This window comes from Pleurodeles waltl, chromosome 12 (assembly GCF_031143425.1).
Source record: "Pleurodeles waltl isolate 20211129_DDA chromosome 12, aPleWal1.hap1.20221129, whole genome shotgun sequence".
Taxonomy (NCBI): Eukaryota; Metazoa; Chordata; class Amphibia; order Caudata; family Salamandridae; genus Pleurodeles; species Pleurodeles waltl.
Genome location: NC_090451.1, coordinates 657182962 through 657204419, shown reverse-complemented (window position 1 = coordinate 657204419; position 21458 = coordinate 657182962). Strand labels below are relative to the sequence as shown.

Sequence of the window (21458 nt, the reverse complement as noted above, 5' to 3'; positions counted from 1 at the left end):
AAGCTCTGGGGTATCCAAGGTCCAAGCGTGAGTGCCTCATCCATTCCGGGCATTACCTTTGCATTCTGGGACTTGTAGTCTTAATTATTCAATTTTAAACTTAAGACGGCACGGCCCAGAATAGAAAGCTAAAATATGGCCTGGAGGAGCTACTCGGCTCTGCTCAGGGTTAGACGTGGCGGGAGAAGACTGAGCCTAGATTGCCTGGACCACCTTCGAGGACCAGCCAGACATAAGTGGGAGGAGAACAGTAGACCACTGGAGAAGGCCGCGGGGTCGGAGCACCCCAGAGACCCCCGATGCAGCCGCCCAGGGACAACCATTAAGGGCCTGACGGGGTGGGCTGTGAGCTTGGAAGGTGTGTTGGGTACAGTGTACCCCCCACACGTGCGTCACGACATCATTCTCCCCCTGACTTGCATTTCCTCCCCGTAGAATGGTCAGGCTTGTCCTAAAATAGCCCTGCTTGAGGAGCCAGGGAAAAACCCGTCACCCGCCGGCTTGATTGTTTTTAGGGAGAGGAAGCTGGAGGCCATCGGCGTTTTTCCTCTGCTTGCTTGTTATTTCCTGAGTGCTGGAGCCCATGCGAACTTATACAAAATATTTAAAGAGGCAACGTCCTTAGAAACTCACTCGGTCAACTGTGCATCAGAATATATATATGCACGTATGTGTCCCCTTCCTCCACCAAAGCCACAGCTAGTGCGATACTGTGACTGTCCACTGGGCGTCACTGTTGCACCAGTGTGTCTGCCTACGACATCACTAAACTCAGCTAGTCCACCTCACTCTCCATGAGCTCCGGGTGTCACTGCCATACCAATATGAACTTCCTGCACTCAGTAATTTGGCCAGTATAAAACTGAGACTTACCACTTAGCCAAGACCCTCTTGAATTAGGCATTTCCGCTGACGGGGTGTTTTCCGCATAATTTTTGATTTGCTCCCATTGCCACATAATCTGCAGATTTTTTTTTACAAACAAAAGAATGTTTCTAGCTCAAATGCATCAACGGTTACTAAATATGTGTGTTCGTGCGCTGTGGAAGGCCCTTTGACTGGTCATCTTTTAGTTCTTTATTGCTGTATTTGGTGGTAAACTGCAACTAATGGGGTACAATCTGTGCCCAGATAATGTTACCATGAGAAAAAATGACATTGAAGTAAATCTATCACAAACTGTGCTGCATTACCCCACACTATTTTCTTGCCATATAATTTAGTGAAAACGTGAGGCATAATTTGGTCCCCCAGCCGCATAATTCCAGTGGCTCTGCATTTAGATTCACTACTTCATTTGTGTATGCCAGGGTCGAACTGGTCTCAGGTTGTACATTCAAAGTGGAGCGGACATAACAGTTTGGACTGGACGATTACTATTGGAACAGGACGAAGGCTGATTTGCATATGGCTGGTCTCTCTCAGAAGTGTAATACTGGGGGTAAAAAGACTGCCTGGAATGCTTTTCTGGTCAATGTCTAGTGGCTGAGACTTTTGAAAGCTTTCCACCTTTCATCTTGGTGTTGCCTTCAATGCTTCGCCAGTATCATATTGGGCCTTGCTACCCATGTCACTGGCTCCTGCACCTGGCTCCTTTCATAAGAACTCAGTTGATGCTGTGTTGTGAATTGCCACAAAGTAGCACTGTGCCGTGTATGCACCTGAATCAATATCAAACTCTTGCTTGCCACCATGTATGATTGCTGCCCCGGTTTCTGTTAACTTCATTCAAGATGTCCGCTAGCGGTATGCTGGGACTGGCCACTAGGTGTCGCTGCATCACTGGTTGCAATCTCCTCTAGGACTTCATAGAGTGCCATGATGTAACTGGCCACTGGGAGTCAATGCAGTACCAATATGTACCTCGTCTAGGGGATGCCATATATGGTTTGACCACTAGGCGTTCCTACTACACTGTTTTATGCTTCCACTAAGACGTGTATGAATCCACTACGGAGGTTGGTTATTAGGTATCACTACAACACTAGCGCTTGATTCATTGAGGCCTCAGTTGATTCCCGATCTCCACTGAGTAATGAATGAAGTAATGCTTACTATTTGCAACAGCTGCCCTTAGGGGCATCCCTAAAGGCAGTGGCCCCAACTCCTCCTCCTTAGCAAAAACATGACTGGCTGCTATATGAGGCCACCACTCGGTTCCCGAAAAGTAAATAAGTGCAGATGCCAAAAGGTTGTTCAGTCTGATGCCAAATGCTGGGGATGCTGAATACCACGACTGCCTAGTCTCGATTCCACCTCATGCTTATTTCTTCTACTCTCCTACACTCAGGGTATATTTCACTCTTGCAGTTTCCTTTAATCCTTCATTTCTCCTTTGTTGCTGTTTTCATATCTTCCTCAGTATTTCTTCCTTTTCTGTTTCTCTCTCTCTCTCTCTCTCTTGCTCTGCATCAATATCTGGTAGTGAAACTAATCCTGGTCCCCAAACATGAGTGCCAGTGCTCACCTGCTGCCACCACCACCAGGAATGAGGCTGACTGAGCTCCTCCTGTCTGCATACATTACTCATAGTAGCTTAACAGCGATGGTAATTAACAGTGTCCATAGTATCCCTATACAATCACTCACAGACTTTCAAAACCAAAACATCGCGTGGGCAGAATATTATGCCAATAATACAGAGGACCAAAATCTTGAGAAGGTAAGTGCAAAAAGGTACAATAGATAAAATAGGTAAAATATATTTACTCTTCTTAACTCCACATCTGCATACCTTGAAGATATATATATTGTCAAGGTATGTATATATGTGGAGTTACATATAGTAAAACTTTGCTTACCTACAGAAATTTACCTTCACAATATTTTTGTTCTCGATATTCTTGATACTATACTTTGTCCCACAATATTTCTGTTTCTGATATTCTGTCTAAACACCATAGTTCTATGACTGTAAGGTCACTTGACCTTGGTGTTTTTCATTGCTAGCATTTCTACCATTTATCAACTATCTAAGTTGTATTTATCTATTTACATCCTGGAGTTCTGCATTTGGCAATGCCACAATTTCTGGATATTCCTACAGGATAAATTTACATGGCATAAATCTAAATGGCAACCATTTATGCATCAATCATCTTGAAATATGGCAGGGCTTTCATTCCCATGGACCACTTATCCAGTGGTATCTACGCGCTTTACATCCAATGTCCCACGTATAAACGGTTCAGCTGCTTTACAAGATTCAGGGCGCGTACATAAAAGGTAAAGCAAAGCAGGCCCAGACTATCCATACACATCCCTCAGAATACTCTGTGAAAATCAGAAAATTAAACTGACTATTTGAATAAAGTGTTTGTAGAACAATTAGCGAATTCAGTGAATTGGATTATCTTGCACCTCTATTTGGACCGGGGGTCCACAAAGCCTCCTCGGGGTCCGCAACGGCTTAGAAAACGTAATAATTTTAAAAGATTAAGGCGGTCATTCCAACCGCGGCGGCCATTCTGTCTTTCCCGCTGGGCCGGCGGGCGACCGCCAAAAGGCCTCCCGCCGGCCCAGCGGGAAAGACCCAGCAACGATGAAGCCGGCTCCGAATGGCAGTGGCACCCGTCGCGATTTTCAGTGTCTGCAAAGCAGACACTGAAAATCATTATGGGGCCCTGTTAGGGGGCCCCTGCACTGCCCATGCCAGTGGCATGGGCAGTGCAGGGGCCCCCAGGGGCCCCACGACACCCGTTCCCGCCAGGAACAGGATGGTGGGAAGGGGGTCGGAATCCCCATGGCGGCGCTGCAAGCAGCGCCGCCATGGAGGATTCCCTGGGCCAGGGGAAAACCGGCGGGAAACCGCCGGTTCCCCTTTTCTGACCGCGGTGGTCAGAATGGCCCAGGAAGCACTGCTAGCCTGTTGGCGGTGCTTCCGCGGTCGTTGGCCCTGGCGGTCGGTGACCGCCAGGGTCAGAATGACTCCCTAAGTCCCAATCTTTGAGTAATGACTCAGTGGAGGGTCCCAGCATTCCAATAAGGATTCACTGGGGGTCCCTGAGTTCCAGAATTGATAAATTCGGGGTCAACAGAAGTCAAATGGTTGGGAACTACTGAAATAAAATGCTACTGGGACTTCAACAACATATATCATGTCCACCACAGATGATACATGGACTTTGTGGTTCCACATATTGTTTACAATACAGGTTTGTGAAATATCAAACTTCTCACACCCTACCTACCAATGGAAATTTGATTCCAAAAGTCACAAATTTACACATTTTGACCTTAGTTCATTTTAAAACTGGTGAAGCTACTGTTTTGCTTTATCAATGGGCTCGCCAACTGTTTCTGTCACCAATCCCTGAACTAGTCAGTAATTTCTTCGGGCTAACATAAAGACACTTGGGCAGTGCCATGCAGCTCAGGTGCTGCCCAGCCTCTTCACTATAGGTGTTCACATTCCTTAGAAACATCGCTGAAGGAAACGTGTCCGTAAAACTATGTTGTACAGGATATTTTTTGCTGCAGATCCTTAATCCATGTGACTGTGCCAGTATATGATGGTCCCTCACAAGAGTCTCTGTACAGCTCTTGTTTAGTGTGCAGGGCTCAACCCAAGGTCCCTCAAGGTTTCACAGCCCTTCCTGTTTGTCGCACAGTGTCCCTTTTGTCGGCAGTCGGCGCAGTAAACAAGAGCCAAGTGAGACTGTTTACCAAGGAACCGCACGAAAATGTGGAGGTGGGTGCAGTGGGCGCCAAGGAAGATCAACACAGACAAGAAACCCTGCACACACAATTCTGGGCACTCATTATATTTCAGAGCAGCTTAGCTGGGTTGCACGCAGGGGGCAGTGGGCAGCTGCGCAGTGAGTCTTTCCAGAGAAACCATCCAGAGAGTCCTATCCTTTGTAACCAAGTGCATGTATCACAAATGCACTGGTGGCTGTACAAACATGGATAGAGGGGCCTGAAGAATGGTATGCGGACATGCAAGGGTGTAGATACCTAGAGAAATGTATGCAGCGGGGATCCTGACAATAGCACTCTAATGGGATCTGGGCTAGACAATTACACAAACAAAGCAGTTCCCCATAGACTAATCATTTGAAGCCCTAATAGTATCATTATTGGACATACAACTCTGACTAAAGTTGTGCAACCCAATTCAAAAAGCCTTTTCTTGGTATATTACAATACCCACATATAGAAATAAGTTCATTCCATTAGCAACGTCTACTATGTAATTACCACAAAAATTGTAATACCAGAAATTTTTTATCGTAGTTTGATTGATACAGTCTTTGTATTATTTTCTGGTGGTGTCCCAATGAAAATTTAATGCGTTGAATACACCTAAAAAGCAGTCCCAATATGTACCTGGAGTACCCAAAGACTGCTTTCTTGTGCTACAGGCCAACTTTTTTTATATAAAAGTGTCAAACCCAAAGATATATATCAGGGGGGAAGCCTCTTGTTATAATGGTCAACGTGTTTCGGCCCATAGTTGGCCAGGGCTTCCTTTGGACAATCGCACAGGAACAGGTAGTAATCAAGGCACCTCAATATACATACAAATGAGCTTGGAAATTAATTAGCAGTTACTAATCCACACCTAGTTCTTCAAGTGACTAAAATTACATGATACCTGTAAGGAAATGCCTCCTTGGCATGATTACCCCCTGACTTTTTGCCTTTGCTGATGCCAAGTTATGATTTGAAAGTGTGCTGAGGCCTGCTAACCAGTGTTCTTTTCCTAAACTGTACCTTTGTCTCCACAATTGGCACACCCTGGCATCCAGGTAAGTGCCTTATAACTGGTGCCCCTGGTACCAAGGGCCTTGATGCCAGGGAAGGTCTGTAAGGGCTGCAGCATGTTTTATGCCACCATAGGGACCCCTCACTCAGCACAGACACACTGCTTGCCAGCTTGTGTGTGCTGGTGGGGAGAAAATGACTAAGTCGACATGGCAGCCCCCTCAGGGTGCCATGCCAACATCACACTGCCTGTGGCATAGGTAAGTTACCCCTCTAGCAGGCCTTACAGCCCTATGGCAGGGTGCACTATACCACAGGTGAGGGCATAGGTGCATGAGCACTATGCCCCTACAGTGTCTAAGCAAAACCTTAGACATTGTAAGTGCAGGGTAGCCATAAGAGTATGTGGTCTGGGAGTCTGTCAAACACGAACTCCACAGCACCATAATGGCTGCACTGAAAACTGTGAAGTTTGGTATCAAAATTCTCAGCACAATAAATGCACACTGATGCCAGTGTACATTTTATTGTGAAATACACCCAGAGGGCATCTTAGAGATGCCCCCTGAAAACATACCTGACTTCCAGTGTGGGCTGACTAGTTTTTGCCAGCCTGCCACACACCAGACATGTTGCTGGCCACATGGGGAGAGTGCCTTTGTCACTCTGTGGGCAGGAACAAAGCCTGTACTGGGTGGAGGTGCTCTCACCTCCCCCTGCAGGAACTGTGACACCTGGCGGTGAGCCTCAAAGGCTCACCCCCTTTGCTACAGCGCCAAAGGGCATCCCAGCTAGTGGAGATGCCCGCCCCTCTGGCCACTGCCCCCACTTGTGGTGGCAAGGCTGGAGGAGATAATGAGAAAAACAAGGAGGAGTCACTGGCCAGTCAGGACAACCCCTAAGGTGTCCTGAGCTGAGGTGACTCTGACTTTTAGAAATCCTCCATCTTGCAGATGGAGGATTCCCCCAATAGGATTAGGGATGTGACCCCCTCCCCACCGGGAGGAGGCACAAAGAGGGTGTAGGCACCCTAAGGGCTAGTGGCCATTGGCTACTATCCTCCCAGACCTAAACACCCCCCCCCCCCTAAATTGAGTATGTAGGGGCCCCCAGAACCTAGGAAGATAGATTCCTGCAACCTGAAGACGAAGAAGCACTGCTGACCTGAAGCCCTGCAGAGAAGACGGAGACACCAACTGCTTTGGCCCCAGCCGTACCGGCCTGTCTCCCCACTTCAAGAAAAACTGCAACAGTGACGCGTCCCCCAATGTCCAGCGACCTCTGAAGCCTCAGAGGACAGCCCTGCATCTAAAAGGACCAAGAAACTCCAGAGGACAGCGGCCCTGTTCCACAGAAACTGCAACTTTGCAACAAAGAAGCAACTCTTAAAGACCACACGTTTCCCGCCGGAAGCGTGAGACTTTCCACTCTGCACCCGATGCCCCCGTCTCGACCTGTGGAAAACTAACTCTACAGGGAGGATTTGCTGGCGACTGCGAGCCCGTGAGTAGCCAGAGTTGACCCCCCTGAGCCCCCACAGCGACGCCTGCAGAGAGAATCCAGAGGCTCCCCCTGACTGCGACTGCCTGCTTCTAGGAACCCGACGCCTGATAAAGACACTGCACCCGCAGCCCCCAGGACCTGAAGGAACCGAACTCCAGTGCAGGAGCGACCCCCAGGTGGCCCTCTTCCTAGCCCAGTTGGTGGCTACCTCGAGGAGCCCCCGCTTTGCCTGCATCGCTGAAGAGACCCCTGGGTCTCCCATTGAATCCTATTGCAAACCCGACGCCTGTTTGTACTCTGCACCCGGCCACCCCTGTGCCGCTGAGGGTGTACTTTCTGTGTCTACTTGTGTCCCACCCGGTGCCCTACAAACCCCCCCTGGTCTGCCCTCCAAAGTCACGGGTACTTACCTGCTGGCAGACTGGAACCGGGACACCCCTAATTTCATGGAAGCCTATGTGTTTTGGGCACCTCTTTGACCTCTGCACCTGACCGGCCCTGAGCTGCTGGTGTGGTAACTTTGGGGTTGCCTTGAACCCCCAACGGTGGGCTACCTTGGACCCAATTTTGAACCCTGTAAGTGCTTTACTTACCTGTGAACCTAACAAATACCTACCTCCCCCAGGAACTGTTGATTTTAGCACTGTGTCCATTTTTTAAAAATAGCTTATTGCCATTTTTGCCAAAACTGTACATGCTATTGTGATGAATCAAAGTTCCTAAGATACTTGAGTGAAATACCTTTCATTTAAAGTATTGTTTGTAAATCTTGAACCTGTGGTTCTTAAAATAAACTAAGAAAATATATTTTTTCTATATAAAAACCTATTGGCCTGGAATTGTGTTTTGAGTGTGTGTTCCTCATTTATTGCCTGTGTGTGTACAACAAATGCTTAACACTACCCTCTGATAAGCCTACTGCTCGACCACACTACCACTAAATAGAGCATTAGAATTATCTCTTTTTGCCACTATCTTACCTCTAAGGGGAACCCTTGGACTCTGTGCATGCTATTTCTTACTTTGAAATAGTACATACAGAGCCAACTTCCTACAATACCCTCATAGATTTGTTCAATCACCTCCTATATCAAGTCATCTGTCAATGCCATAATTACTATTAAGACCAGGGCTGATTACCCAATATATTATCTAATATTGCATACTACGTGTCAACAAGTCAGCCACCAGCTGAGCATGGACGTATAGAAAAAAACACATGCACAAAGCTTCGCTTTACAATGCTTGCAGTTTCAACGAATGCTAGTGCCCAATGTGTAGGGCTGTAATATAACAAAAGATGCGTACACCGGGCTTACGTCACTTTACCTGCAAGCTCCATGGAGCGAGGACGCTAGAGAACCACTTTTTGTAATCAGGAGGGGGTCAGTTAAGAACAATCTGGTGACAGGAGTGGAATCTCCAACCACCATTATGGACCAAAAACATTTGTACCACACAGGGTGTGTATGAATACACTTTAAAGTCTGCAAAACAGAGTTTCGGAGCCAATCCCGACTTAGAACCAGGAACTAAATATGTCTTCTTAAAGGGAACAACAAGTGAAAGAATTGTGCACGTTTGCTGTGGCCACCAAGGCCATGTTACTTTAAGCTGCATGGTGGCCAAGGTTGTGATCTTTCCATTAGCAAGAATTGTGCAACCTCGGTCTGGGCATCCTATGGAAAAAGCCTTCCACAACTGCCATCATTTGCGAGACTGAACATGCTGAGTGCTGGATGTGATGACATTGCAGTGTCCAGATCTAACTGGAGGGCCGGTTGCCTCCAGGCCATACTGGAGAGGAGATGAGCGCCAACAGCGCCAGATTCTATAGGCCCGAAGCACGCATGCGTAGAAGGATAGCGAGGACTCATGAATCCGGTGGTGAACTTGTATAGGATCACGTGGTAGCTGACATTTCTGTATTGATTTGGGTACCCCCAATAGAAGGTCTCATTACAAAAGGATATCTTGGGGAACCAATTAGGAACGGATACTCCTGGTTGCACATACAGAGCAACATAGAAAACACACAGTTGATACATATAGAAAAAATGTCCAGAAGATACCCCCAAGGAGGACTTTCTGTCTTGCAGTCCCAAACTTTCACTGCAGCAAACAGAGGCCATGCAGAATGCACCCTATCAGGTTAAATTCTGAACAAAATGCCCAGACAACTAAGCCACCATGGCAAGACATGTTCATCAAGCAGAGAGAGATAGAAGTTATCAATAATCCTCATTGGACAGGACAGCTATTTGCCTTGTCCATAGCAGAGTTCATCCCAGTGGCGTAGTGAAACTTGAGGGCCCCCCTGCAAAGTACATGGAGGGGGCCCCCCTCCGAACTCACTCAGCAGCTCCCATGCCAGGGTACTGAGTTGAGGGGGCCCCTTGAAGCTCAGGGCTCCCCCGCACTGCGGGGGCCTTTGTTACGCCACTAGTTCACCCCCACTAAAGAAATGTGGCATGGAATGTGGAGCTCCTGCAGCAAATGATTACCTAATCCTAGGTGATGAAGAAAACTGTAACCTCATATTTTTGATAGCCCCAGATATAAGCAAGAAAGATCTGTAGCACTGGGAAAAATTTGATATCAGATGTCTGTCACTATATCGAAGCCCTCTACATCATGGAGCACTACACCGGAGGCAATACATCGTGGCACATTAGATATCTTATGGGAGACCGCCCTGTTTTATTGGGTTACCCTTAAGTTCTCAACTACCTTTTTAATCTTAACCTACATAACCCTTGTCTTATTTTTTATATAACATCTCATGATGCACTGACCCATGATATAGAAGACGCAATGTAGTGAGGGTATACCCTCATATCCTCTCCATCAGAATAGGGATATGAAGGTGAACAAGCCCTCTACTTTCGCACTGTTTAGGCTGCAGCCATTACACAACTAGCAGCCAAGCGTGTGTAGTTTGTGCGAGAGGTTGGAGGTTGTGGGCACTGACATTTTTGTAGAATGAGACATATTTTACATCATTAGACTTTGACCCAGAGCACAAGTAAGGCAGAAAATGGAGAAAGGACAAGGAAGCGAAAGAAAGGAAAACAGCAACAAATGGAGAGTGATGCATGAAAAAAGAACCTGTCGGAACGAGTTAAGTAGACATTAAGTATGGTGATGAAGAAGAAAGAGACGAAAGGTGGAATCAAGCAGCATTGATAGTCGGCTACCTCGGCGTTCGTCAGCACTGACAATGGGCTCTTAAGAAACGCATTGGATTCCCCCACTTTTAAAATTAAGCACTGGCACCTACTATTCAATTGAGATCTGTCAGAACTAGGAACAGCATCTTATGAGACCCAGGGACCACCACTCAGCTATAAGCACGACTCAAGACATAAAATTCAACTAACTTATAGGAATGGTCCAAAGCCGTCACAGACTATTTCACAAAGCCACACCTGCCCCTAAAAGTTCATCCTAGACACAGAGAAGTCTTTGTAAAGAACAGGTCTGTCACTAAGATCGTACATCGCTTGTAGAATTTAGGGGACCTCAGTTAACAGACCGTGGCAACTAGAACATACGGAGAGAGGGGGAAAGGGCTGATTACGTTAACATCCCAACTCCCACCTACGGTAAACCCAACCAAACAATTGCCACCCATCTGTCAGACCAAAGACTGCTTGCATCACTTGTGCAGTGACTAGAGTCTTCATCAGGGCATTTGCATTACAGGGACCCGGATCAAAGCACACTTCACTGGAACATACTATGTATGTATGTGTGTATATTATATATTGTGACCTTTTGTGGACAATTGGGAGTGGATCAGAGGTCACCAGGTGTTTGTATGACCTTCAAGTGCACATCCCTTGGTGCACCATGCTCGTTTTGGCTGTGTGGCATTTTTGTATGTGTACACTCTTCAATCGCTCTGTAGTGGCCAAAGGAGGCATATTTGCGTTATATAGAACGTGCAACAAACAACCTAAACAAACAAACTTAAGGTTGGTTCATAACTCCTTGATCTTACACTAATGTTGTATCACACACACACACCTCCACCTCTTCCCCCACTGCTCACACTGGGCCCTGTTCTTACCATTTCTGTGGTGATGCCGGAGCTCGCTGTGAGAACTCTCATAGATTTGGAGCTTGGAGGAATCAAAGGTGGAGGCCTTCGAGGAGCTGGGTGGTGGGGTTTCTGCAACAAAACATAAACAACACTAAGCTTAGAAGGTCGTCTAATCGAAGCATAGGAAAGCCAGAGGAGGGAAAGAGGTGTTGCAAGTCAGGACTAAACTGCAGAGGCAGAGCTGATCTGTAGATCAGGATTGAGATGTACTGGCAGAGCTGTGTGTGGGTCTCAGTACTGGAACAGCAGGTGTTCTGTAGCGCAGGACTGAGATGTACGTGTACTGGCAGAGCTGTGCGTAAGTGGTGTTTTATAGGGCATGACTCAGATGTACATGTATATGCAGCGGCGTGTGTGTTTCAGTCCTGGAATAGTAGGGGGTGCTGCAGGTACAGCATCCATTTTAGCACATCTTCATTCCTCACTACTCATCCGTACTTTTCATCCCTGCTTCTCATCCATCATCCCTACTTCTTATCTATCATCCCTACTTCTCTTCCATCATACATCATCCCTACTTCTCAACCATCATACATCAACCCTACTTCTCATCCATCATTCATACTTCTCATCCATCATCCCTGCTTCTCACCCTACTATTCATCTATCATCCATACTTCTCCTCCGTACTTCTCATCCGTCATCCCTACTTCTCTTCCATCATTCCTACTTCTCATCATCCCTACTTCTCATCCCTCATTCCTGCTTCTCATCCCTCATTCCTGCTTCTCATCCCTCATTCCTGCTTCTCATCCATTCTTCTTTTCCATCATTCCTACTTCTCATCCCTCATCCCTGCTTCTCATCTCTGCTTCTCATACATCTTCCAGCATTCCTACTTCTCATACCTCATCCATCATCCCTGCTCCTCATCCATCATCCCTGCTCCTCATCCATCACCCCTAAGTCATACCAACACATTTTCAGTTTTGTGAAGCACACCTTCACACTGACTGGCTGGCAACAGCCAATCAGAGTTCGGAGAGAGAGCTGCATTATATTTCGCTGAAAAACAGCCTTCTCGTTGCATGTGCTAGGTGAAGACAGAGGGAATGCAACTGTGTGTTTGTTTCCAGTGAATTCAAGGTAGTACAATGTTTCATTTTATTTAACTAAGTGTTTTTCTGTTTACACAGGCCTCTGAAGATAGTTCTGCTGGTTAGGGAAATACAAGGAACCCACAGCTTGGGCCATAAATCAGCTCTTGGAGAAAGGGTTACACAATTCATCTATAGTTAAATGAAAAACTTTCTGGTTTCAGAAAAGAACAAGCATTTGCAATGCAACCAGTCTCGCGTTTGCTTGAGCTAGAGCAATTAGCATTGTAAACTCCTAATCAGACTTTTCTTGGCACATAAATTGAAAATGAAAATAAAACAGTTTCACATAACTAACTAGACTTTTTTGCCATATAAACTGAAAAGTAAAAGTTTCACATAAGCGAGCAGATGGCCATCATCAGTGCAAAGCAGGCTCGTATGTTTTCAGTACTTGGTCGCTGCACTCGAGGAGGGCTAAACACTGGAAAAGGCATGACGTATGCATGCCCTTCACTAATGAAAACAAGCAGATTTTGAAAGGTAAGCCCATGAACCAATGAAAGAGGCTGATGTGACATGGGTGTGGTTTGAAGCGCAATGAGAGAATACAACACGCTCGCCTATAAAAACAACAGCTCTCAGAGATAAAAGCAGCGTCAGATTTAAACATTTTGTTACAAATGCAAATGAAACCAGAAAATGTTTGGATGAATTGGATTGCACTGTCACCAGAGTTGATTTCAAACATTTTATTTCTACATTTGAAACTGCAACCAGAAAGGTTTTCATTGGACTGTAGATGAACTGTATAACCCTCTCTCCAAGAGCTGATTTATAGCCCAAACTGTGTGCCCCTTCTATTTCCCAAACCAGCAGAGCTTTTTCCCGAAGCCTGTGTAAACAGAAAAAACACTTAGGTTAAATAAAATGAAACATTGTACGGCCTTGAATTCATTGGAAACAAAAAACACGGTTGCATTTCCTCTCCTCCATCTTCACCCAGCACATGCAACGAGAAGGCTGCTTTTCAGTGAAATAGAATGCAGCTCTCTCTCATAACTCTGATTGGCTGTTGCCAACCAATCAGTGTGAAGGTGTGTTTTACAAAACTGAAAAAGTGTTGGTATGACTGAGGGATGAGGAATGAGGAGTAGGGATGATGGGTGAGGAGTAGGGATGATGGATGAGGTATGAGAAGTAGGAATGATGAAAGAGAAGTATGGATGAGAGGCACGGATCAGAAGTAGCGGTGATGGATGAGAAGTAGGGATGATGAATGAATAGTAAGGATGAGAAGCAGGGATGATGGATGAGAAGCAGGGATGAGGAGTGAGGAAAGAGGAGGTCCTTAAATGGATGCTAGCAGAGCTGTGTGGTGGTCTCAGCGATGGAATAGCACGGATACTGCAGGGTAGAAGTGAGATGTACTGATAAAGCTGTGTGGGGGATCAGTAATGGAACAGCAGCATGCTACAGGTTATATCTGAGGTGTATGCGTACAGGCATAGTTGTTTGTGAGTGTCAGTACTGGAACGGTAGGGGGAGCAGCAGGGCTAGGGTGCACTGGGTTACCTACTCTGAGTGCCCCAGCACTCAGCATGGGATACCTCACTCCAGTTTCAGGTGCACTTGCACAGAAGCAGATCTTATTTGGTACTTCAAACACAGGGTGCCGCGCTTCAAAGCTGAAGCATACTGGCAGACCTATGTGTGGGCTTGATTGGTAAACCAAAGTCATGGGTGTGAGTTTTGTAAAAGTGGAACAAGTGAGGTTGCTGCAGGTCAGAACCAAGATTATTGGCAGATCTGAGTCCTGAAGAAGGAAGGATGCTGCAGGGGTCTCCCTACTGAATTAGATATTTTTAATCTTCTAAACTGATTATCTGGTGGGATTCAACAGGAATGTAGCCCCTGGCATCCTGACACTCACCTGGGCTACAGAGCCTGCTGTAGTGGTAAGGGTTGCAGCAGAGGGAGGCCCCATCAGTGCCCCTTCTCCAAAAGGCCTCGCAGAAGCAGAGCCTCTTTAGCTCCCAGGCATGCCTCAGGTCAGGCCAGCGGTACAGGCGGCACAGCAATACATGTGGGGGCACCGTCTGCTTGCCCACCCACAGCTCAGCACGCGGGCACCAGATACAGCCAGCATCCCAGCTGCCTCGACTTGCCAGGATCCGGACCAGGAGCTCCAGCTCATCATCTCTCAGCTTCTTGAACAAGTTATGAGCGGAGACTTTGAGGGCATTAAGTGTCTCCTCCGGGCCCTCGTTCTGCCCGCGGGCACTCAGCCCGCACTGGGTCAACGCACAGCGCTGCCTCCAGAGGCGTCTCACCAGTCCCCACCGCCGCGAGCGGAACATATGATGGATCAGAACTCAGGGGTATGTCCAGGTGATTCACCTGAATAGGGAAAGACGGACAAGAAGAAGCCATTAAGTTTGGCAAAGAACTCTGTTGACCAGAATCTGGCAGTAAACATGATTTGTTTTAAACTATTTAATATAAAATATCTTTCCTTATCTATTAATCGATGGGTCAGGCTTCTCGAAAACTTGAAGCAAAAGTCAACCTTTGCTTGCCAATTTTTGCCTCATGATCTCCACTCTTTAGCTCTTGGTGGTTCACCTCTCTTCGACTATGATAATCACTTGCAATTTCTTGTTGCACCAGAGCACTTGTCATGTCTCGGCTTAGAAACATGCATAGACCAGATACCAACACATACTTGTTAGACTCCCAGTGTATTTGCTGCTCATGGTACTACGGTCATAGGTTGATCTGAGAATACCATGCTTCCTATCAGGGTCCACACTCTTGCTTCATCATCTCTTGACATAAAAATATCCTGTACCACTTCATCAGATTTTTTAGTTATCATTCTCAGTTCATAAAGGTGGTAAAACAAGGAGTCATGTGACACAGAAGGGAGGGAGGTGACCAAACAAGGAGGCATGTGACAGAGAAGGACCCAGGATCAGGAAAGAGCCACGTGACCCATCAGAGATCCAGGAGGCAAAACAAGAAGCCATGTGACAAAGCAAGGAGGCAGGAGGCCTGTCAACAAACGAGGCCTAGAGCCATGAGACACAACAAACGGTTAAGTGGCACAGCTGGAAGTCAGATGACAAAGAAAGGAGCCGAGTGTCAGATCAAGGAACCATGCTGACCATGCCTAGGGCCACTGCAAGAAGCTCAGTGACTTCTCAAAGAGCTATGGGGCACAGCACAGACCTGGTAGAAGAAGCAAGGGATAGAGTCACTTGCCAGATGTCTTATGAAGGAATCAGAGCAACAGGCACACATTGAGCGGCCAGGGGCGCAATAAATGACCAGGATCAGAACCAGGGGACACAGTGAGGAGCCAGGGGCACATCAGAGAACCAGGACCAGGGCCAGGAAACAAATGAAAAAGTCAAGATCAGATCCGCCAGGCTCATCTAGAATTCAAAGACCATTGCAAAGGGCTGGAAAACAGCGAGGAGCCATAGGTGACATCCATGAGATGTTAAGAACCTTGGGGCCCAAGAAGGAGCCAGGATCAAAGCAACTAGACACGTCAAGGTGATGAGAGACACAGCAGGGAGTGGATGTCAGATTGAGGGAAGACATTAAAGAATTGGGAGGACATATCAAGGTGACAGAGACACAACAAAGAGCTAAGGGACACAAGAAGGAGCCAGGACCAGAGCAAGGATACATATCAGGGTGATGAGGCGCAGCAAGGAGAGGATGTCAGAGTGAGAGACAGCATCATAGAATCAGGGACAGAGCAAGGGGACACCGCAAGGAGTCAGAAACTGAGCCATGGGACAAAGAGGGGAGTCAGGAAGAGAACCAGGGGGCACATCAGAGAACCAGGAGCAGACCGACCCAGTGGTAATTGCAGCTAATCTGGAACAGAATCAGCACACACATCAGAGACCCAGCAACCGAGCCAGTGAACACCAGAAGAAGTCAGGGACAGAGCAAGGAACAGAGCCAAGGAGCCACATCACAGAGCCAGGGACACAACAATGCCTGACGGCACAGCATGGAGTCACAGCCAGGGGCCAACAACATAACAAGGATTTGCAATGCGTCTCGCGTTTGCTCAAGTTAAAGCTGTTAACGTTGTAAATTCCTAAATGGACTTTTCTTGCCACTTAAATTGAAAATGAAGAGTAAAACAGTTGACATAAAAAGCGCCCTGGCCGCCAAGAGAATGAGCGCAAAGGAGAGACACAAAAGGAAAAAAGAAGTTAGCTTGCAGTCAAACATATCGGCAATCATGTAATTATCCATGTAACAGGGGCAGTCTGCAAGACGGTAATAAAACCTCCCCAAGAGTAAAGCATTTACCAATGATAGCAAAGGATTTTTGAAAGGCAAGCCCAGGAACGAGTGAAAGTGATGGGTGTGAGGTGGGCGTGGTGAAAAGCCCACAGATAGATTACAACAGGTCAGAGGCCTTGCACGCTCGACCTAAAAAAGAGAAAAGGGACACATCAAGGGGCAGGGGACACATCATGGGGTTATGGACACAGCAGTGACAATGGACACAGCAACCTGTCTGAATCCGATGCACTAGAGCATCAAGTCACCACTGGAAAACACACACAAAAAAAAAAAAAAAGAACCAAGGTCACAGAAAAGAGCCCCAAGGAGCACCTCAAGGACGCAGCAAGGAGCCAGGATAGAGAGGAGGGAGGCAATGGAGACAGACAGATGTCCGGAGCCCATACAGTGAACAGTCAAGCAGGCAGGAGACACAGGGAGCCACAGTCACTCTCTCACTGGACATGTCTGCACGCCAGGAAATATAACAATGAACCGGAGGACACAGCAAGGTACGAGTGACACAGCAGCGAGCCAGGGGACACAACAGGGAGCCGAGGGGGGCACAGCAAGGAGCAGTGGGGGGCACAGCAAGGAGCCAGGGGGTAAAGCAAGGAGCCAAGGATCCAACAACGAGCCAGGGCACATCACGGAACCAGGGGCCACAGCGAGGAGCCAGTGACACAGGAACGAGCCAAGGACACAGCAAGGAGCCAGATGCCACAACAAGGAGCCGAGGTACATCAAGGAACTAGAGGCCAAGGCAATGAGCCAGATGCCACAGCACAGAGCCAAGGAGACAGCAAGGAGCCAGTGGCACAGCAACAATCCAGAGGCCACAGCATGTAGACAGTGGGCAAAGCAAGGAGCCAGGGGGCTAAGCAAGGAGCCAGGGGGCTAAGCAAGGAGCCAGGGGGCTAAGCAAGGATCAAGGGGGCTAAGCAAGGATCAAGGGGGCTAAGCAAGGATCAAGGGGGCTGACTGGGGGTACAGCAAGGAGCTGAGTGGGGGGACAGCAAGGAGCCGGGGGCACAGCAAGGAACCAGAGGCCACAGCAATGAGCCAGGGGTACATCAAAGAGCCAAAGGCCATAGCAAGGAGTCAGAGGACAAAGCAAGGGCCACAGCAAGGATCCAGTGGTACATCAAGGATCAAGCAACACAGGAAGAGTCCAGGGAACATATCAAGGATCCGGAGGCCACAGCAACGAACCAGGGACACAGAAATAAGCCAGGGGGCACATCAAGGAGCCAGAGGCCACAGCAATGAACAAGGGGCACACAAGTAGCAAGGGGTACATCAAGGAGCCAGCATCACAATGAGAAGCTGGAGTGCACATCCAGGAGCCAGCATCACAACGAGGAGTTGGAGCTCACAGCAAGGAGCCAGAAGATGCAGCAAAGAGGCAGAGGTTAAGGCACGAGACAAAGGCCATGCAATGAGCCAGGGACACAGCAAGGAACCCATGACACTGCAAGGAGCCAGGTGGCTTATAACGAAGCCAGAGGCCACTGCACAGAGCCAGTGACACAACAAGAAGCCAAGTGACACATAAAGGAGCCAGAGAGACACCAAGAAGCCAGAGGCCATAACAACGAGCTAGGGGGCACATAAAGGAGCCAGAGGCCACAGCAATGAGCCCGGGACACAGTAAGGAGCCAGGGACACAGCAATGAGCCAGAGGTCACAACAATGAGCCAGGGGCACAGCATGGAGCCAATGACACAGCAAGGCACCAGGGGGCACATCAAGGAACCAGGGGGCACATCAAGGAGCTAGTGGCCACCACAGCGAGGCAGAGGCCACCGCAACAAGCCAGTGCCACTGCAAGAACCCAAGAGGCACAGCAAGGAACCGCTGTGGCACAGCAAGGAGCCACTGACACAGCAAGGTGCGAGTGACACAGCAAGGAGCCAGTGGGGGTTGGGCACCGCGAGGAGGCAGGGGCCCATTAAGGAGCCAGAGGCCACAGCAATGAGCCAGAGATACAGCAAGGAGGCAGGGGCCACAGCAATGAGCCAGTGACATAGCATAAAGTCGGGCACTATTCGGAGCCAGGGGCAAAGCAAGGAGCCCGAGGGTGCAGCAAGGAGCCAGAAACGACAGTGCACAGGCAGGAGACACAAAGTACCACACTAACTGAACATGCCTGGACACTAGGACATATAACAATGAACCAGAAGACACAGCAAGGTGCGAGGGGCAAAGCAAGGAGCCAGGGGGCAAAGCAAGGAGCCAGGGGGCACAGCAAGGAGCGGGGGGGCACAGCATGGAGCCGGGGGGGGGCACAGCATGGAGCCGGGGGGGGCACAGCATGGAGCCGGGGGGGGGGGCACAGCATGGAGCCGGGGGGGGGGCACAGCATGGAGCCGGGGGGGGGCACAGCATGGAGCTGGGGGGGGGCACAGCATGGAGCTGGGGGGGGGGCACAGCATGGAGCCGGGAGAGGCGCAGCCAGGGGCACATCAAGGAGCAGAGGCCACAGCAAGGAGCCAGGGAGACTTTAAGGAGCTGGGTTGGGGGGCACAACAAGTATCCGAGGGCACATCAAGGACTGGAGGACACAGGAAGGAGGCGGGGACACAGCAAGGATCCAGGGGACACAGTATTGAGGCACTGACACTGCCTGGAGAAACCAGCGGCAACACCAAGAAGCCTGGGACACAGCAAGGGTCACAGCAAGGAGCCAGTGATGCAGCAAGGCACCAGAGGGCTCAACAAGGAGCTAGAGGCCACAGCAATGAGCCCAGTGACACTGAAAGGAGGCAGGGTCACAGCATGGAGCCAGCGACACTGCAAGGAGCCAGTGGCCACAGGAAGGAGCCAGGGACACAGCATAAAGTCGGACACAATTTGGAGTGCAGTGAGCTAGGTTTGGGGAGATCACAGCAAGGAGACAGGGGATGCAGCATGGACTCGGGAGAAGCACAGCAAGGAGCCAGGAGGGGCACAGCAAGGAGCCAGGAGGGGCACAGCAAGGAGCCAGGAGGGGCACAGCAAGGAGCCAGGAGGGGCACAGCAAGAACGAAAATCAGAGCCAGAGACACAGCAAAGATTCAAGACAACAGCAAGGGGCAGGGACAACGCTGTGTTGGACAGTAAAAAGCCAGGGGGTACAAGAGCCGGTCGTGTCAACAGGGCCACGAGCGAAAAAGGCACTCCCATTAGTCAGTCAAGCAAAGTTACAAAAATGTCACAGCCAGAGAACACTACTAGCAGCTCAGAGCTAAAGAAAGAAAACTGAGAGGTAGAGAACACTATTAAAAGCACAGAGCTACAGTAAACTGCTAAATGGGTAGAACTAGGAAAACTCAGTGAAAGCTCAGGGCCCGGCGACACTACAAAGAATTCAGAGCTAGCGAACACTGCTAAAAGCAGAGAGCCCAGGAGCACTTCTAGGAGCTCCGAGTTAAGGAACACTACTAAACGCTCAGGGTCAGGCAACACTACAAACAAATCAGAGCTAAAGAACACTACTGAAAAACTCCAACTCAGATCTAGAAAACAGTACTAAAGTTTTAGAGCCAGAGAACACTGCTAAAAGCTCTCAAAGCCAGTGAACACTACTATAAACTCAGAGAAGATGAATACTACTAACAAATCAGGGTCAGCGGTCACCACTAAAGTCTCTAGCAAAAAACTAGAGGCCACAGGTAAGAAAGTGAACACAGACGGGACCACAGGTCACAGCACAGAGCCAAGACCGGACCCTAAATCGTGAAGGTCGGAGCGAGGGGCTGTGCGGGGCCGCCTGGAGTAGAGCGGGAGTCTCACCTGCTGGGGACCCGGCCTCAGGGACCCCCGAGGGCGCAGGTGAAGCACACGAGGGCGGACTGGTCCCCTTCTTTTAGACGCCTTCCATGTTCAGCTCTCCTGCGTGTCCCTCCCGAGGCCCCGTACTCCTCCGGTACTGCTCCGGTACTGCTCCGCTTCTCCAGCAGGGGCCCTCCCCGTCCCCGGTGTCTAGCTACAGCCCCTCTGGCATGTCTCCTGGCCTCCCCTGTGCCCCGCTCCTCTCCCTCTCAGCCCGGCTTGGCTCTCCCCCTGCTGCAGTTCCTGCCTCCCGGCTCTCCCCTCCTCCTCTTCCTGCTCCTTTAAGACTCTGGGCAGTTGGACCCGCCACCCCCTCCCCGTGAGGCTCCCGCTTGCCCCCTGTGGAGGACTGCTGGCCAGGGGAGCCCTCCCATATGCTCTTAAAGGCTACTGTGCGCCCCCCTCCTCTCATCTCCTAAGCAATCACTCCCCATGTGCCAGGGGTGGGGGAGGCGACATTCATTGATAAGGCTCCAGACGCGGTGGCTGGCCCCAGATAGCGGTGCTGAAATCTGGGAGGCAGCGGGGCAGGGGCTAGCTCACAGAAACCACGACGTCAGAGGAGGGGCAGGAAAAGAAAACTCCCACCTCGCAAACTTCAACAAGCTTTATGCTCACACGCGACATGTATAGTGCTTAGAAACCTTGCACCGACATCAGGTGTTCCCTTAGGTGTGCACCCCGCATAACCTTCATGATATGCCTATTATGTGTCTGTGGCTTAGAAGCAATGTCAACGCACCATGCATATTTATAAATTGGGTAGCGCTAAGAAGCTACGATTGATCAATGTGATTGAACGCCCTCACCAACACATTCGCATTTAGGGAACAGGTTCTATAAAGGTAACCACGCGCTCCAACCACCCACATCAATCTATTTACATGGAGCCTCCACTGAAGGTAGAAGCCTGATGTGGCACAAGGGCCAGAGCTGCCGACCTTGGAGCTGGGAAACCAGGTTCGAGTCTCGGCGTCGCC

General features: G+C 49.0%; 1 protein-coding gene across 1 annotated transcript in view; it reads right to left on the bottom strand.

Annotated features, from left to right (window-relative positions):
* Window positions 1–20987, bottom strand: part of LOC138268588 (mothers against decapentaplegic homolog 6-like) — a 28848-nt gene extending 7861 nt beyond the window's left edge. The window contains exons 1-3 of the mRNA XM_069218390.1: window positions 20440–20987; window positions 14285–14751; window positions 11282–11383 (exon numbers count right to left, since the gene is read on the bottom strand). Coding sequence (XP_069074491.1) covers window positions 11282–11383; window positions 14285–14711 — 529 coding nt within the window. The 5' untranslated portion in view covers window positions 14712–14751; window positions 20440–20987. The remainder of the gene's footprint in view (window positions 1–11281; window positions 11384–14284; window positions 14752–20439) is intronic.
* Window positions 20988–21458: the final 471 nt, after the last annotated feature.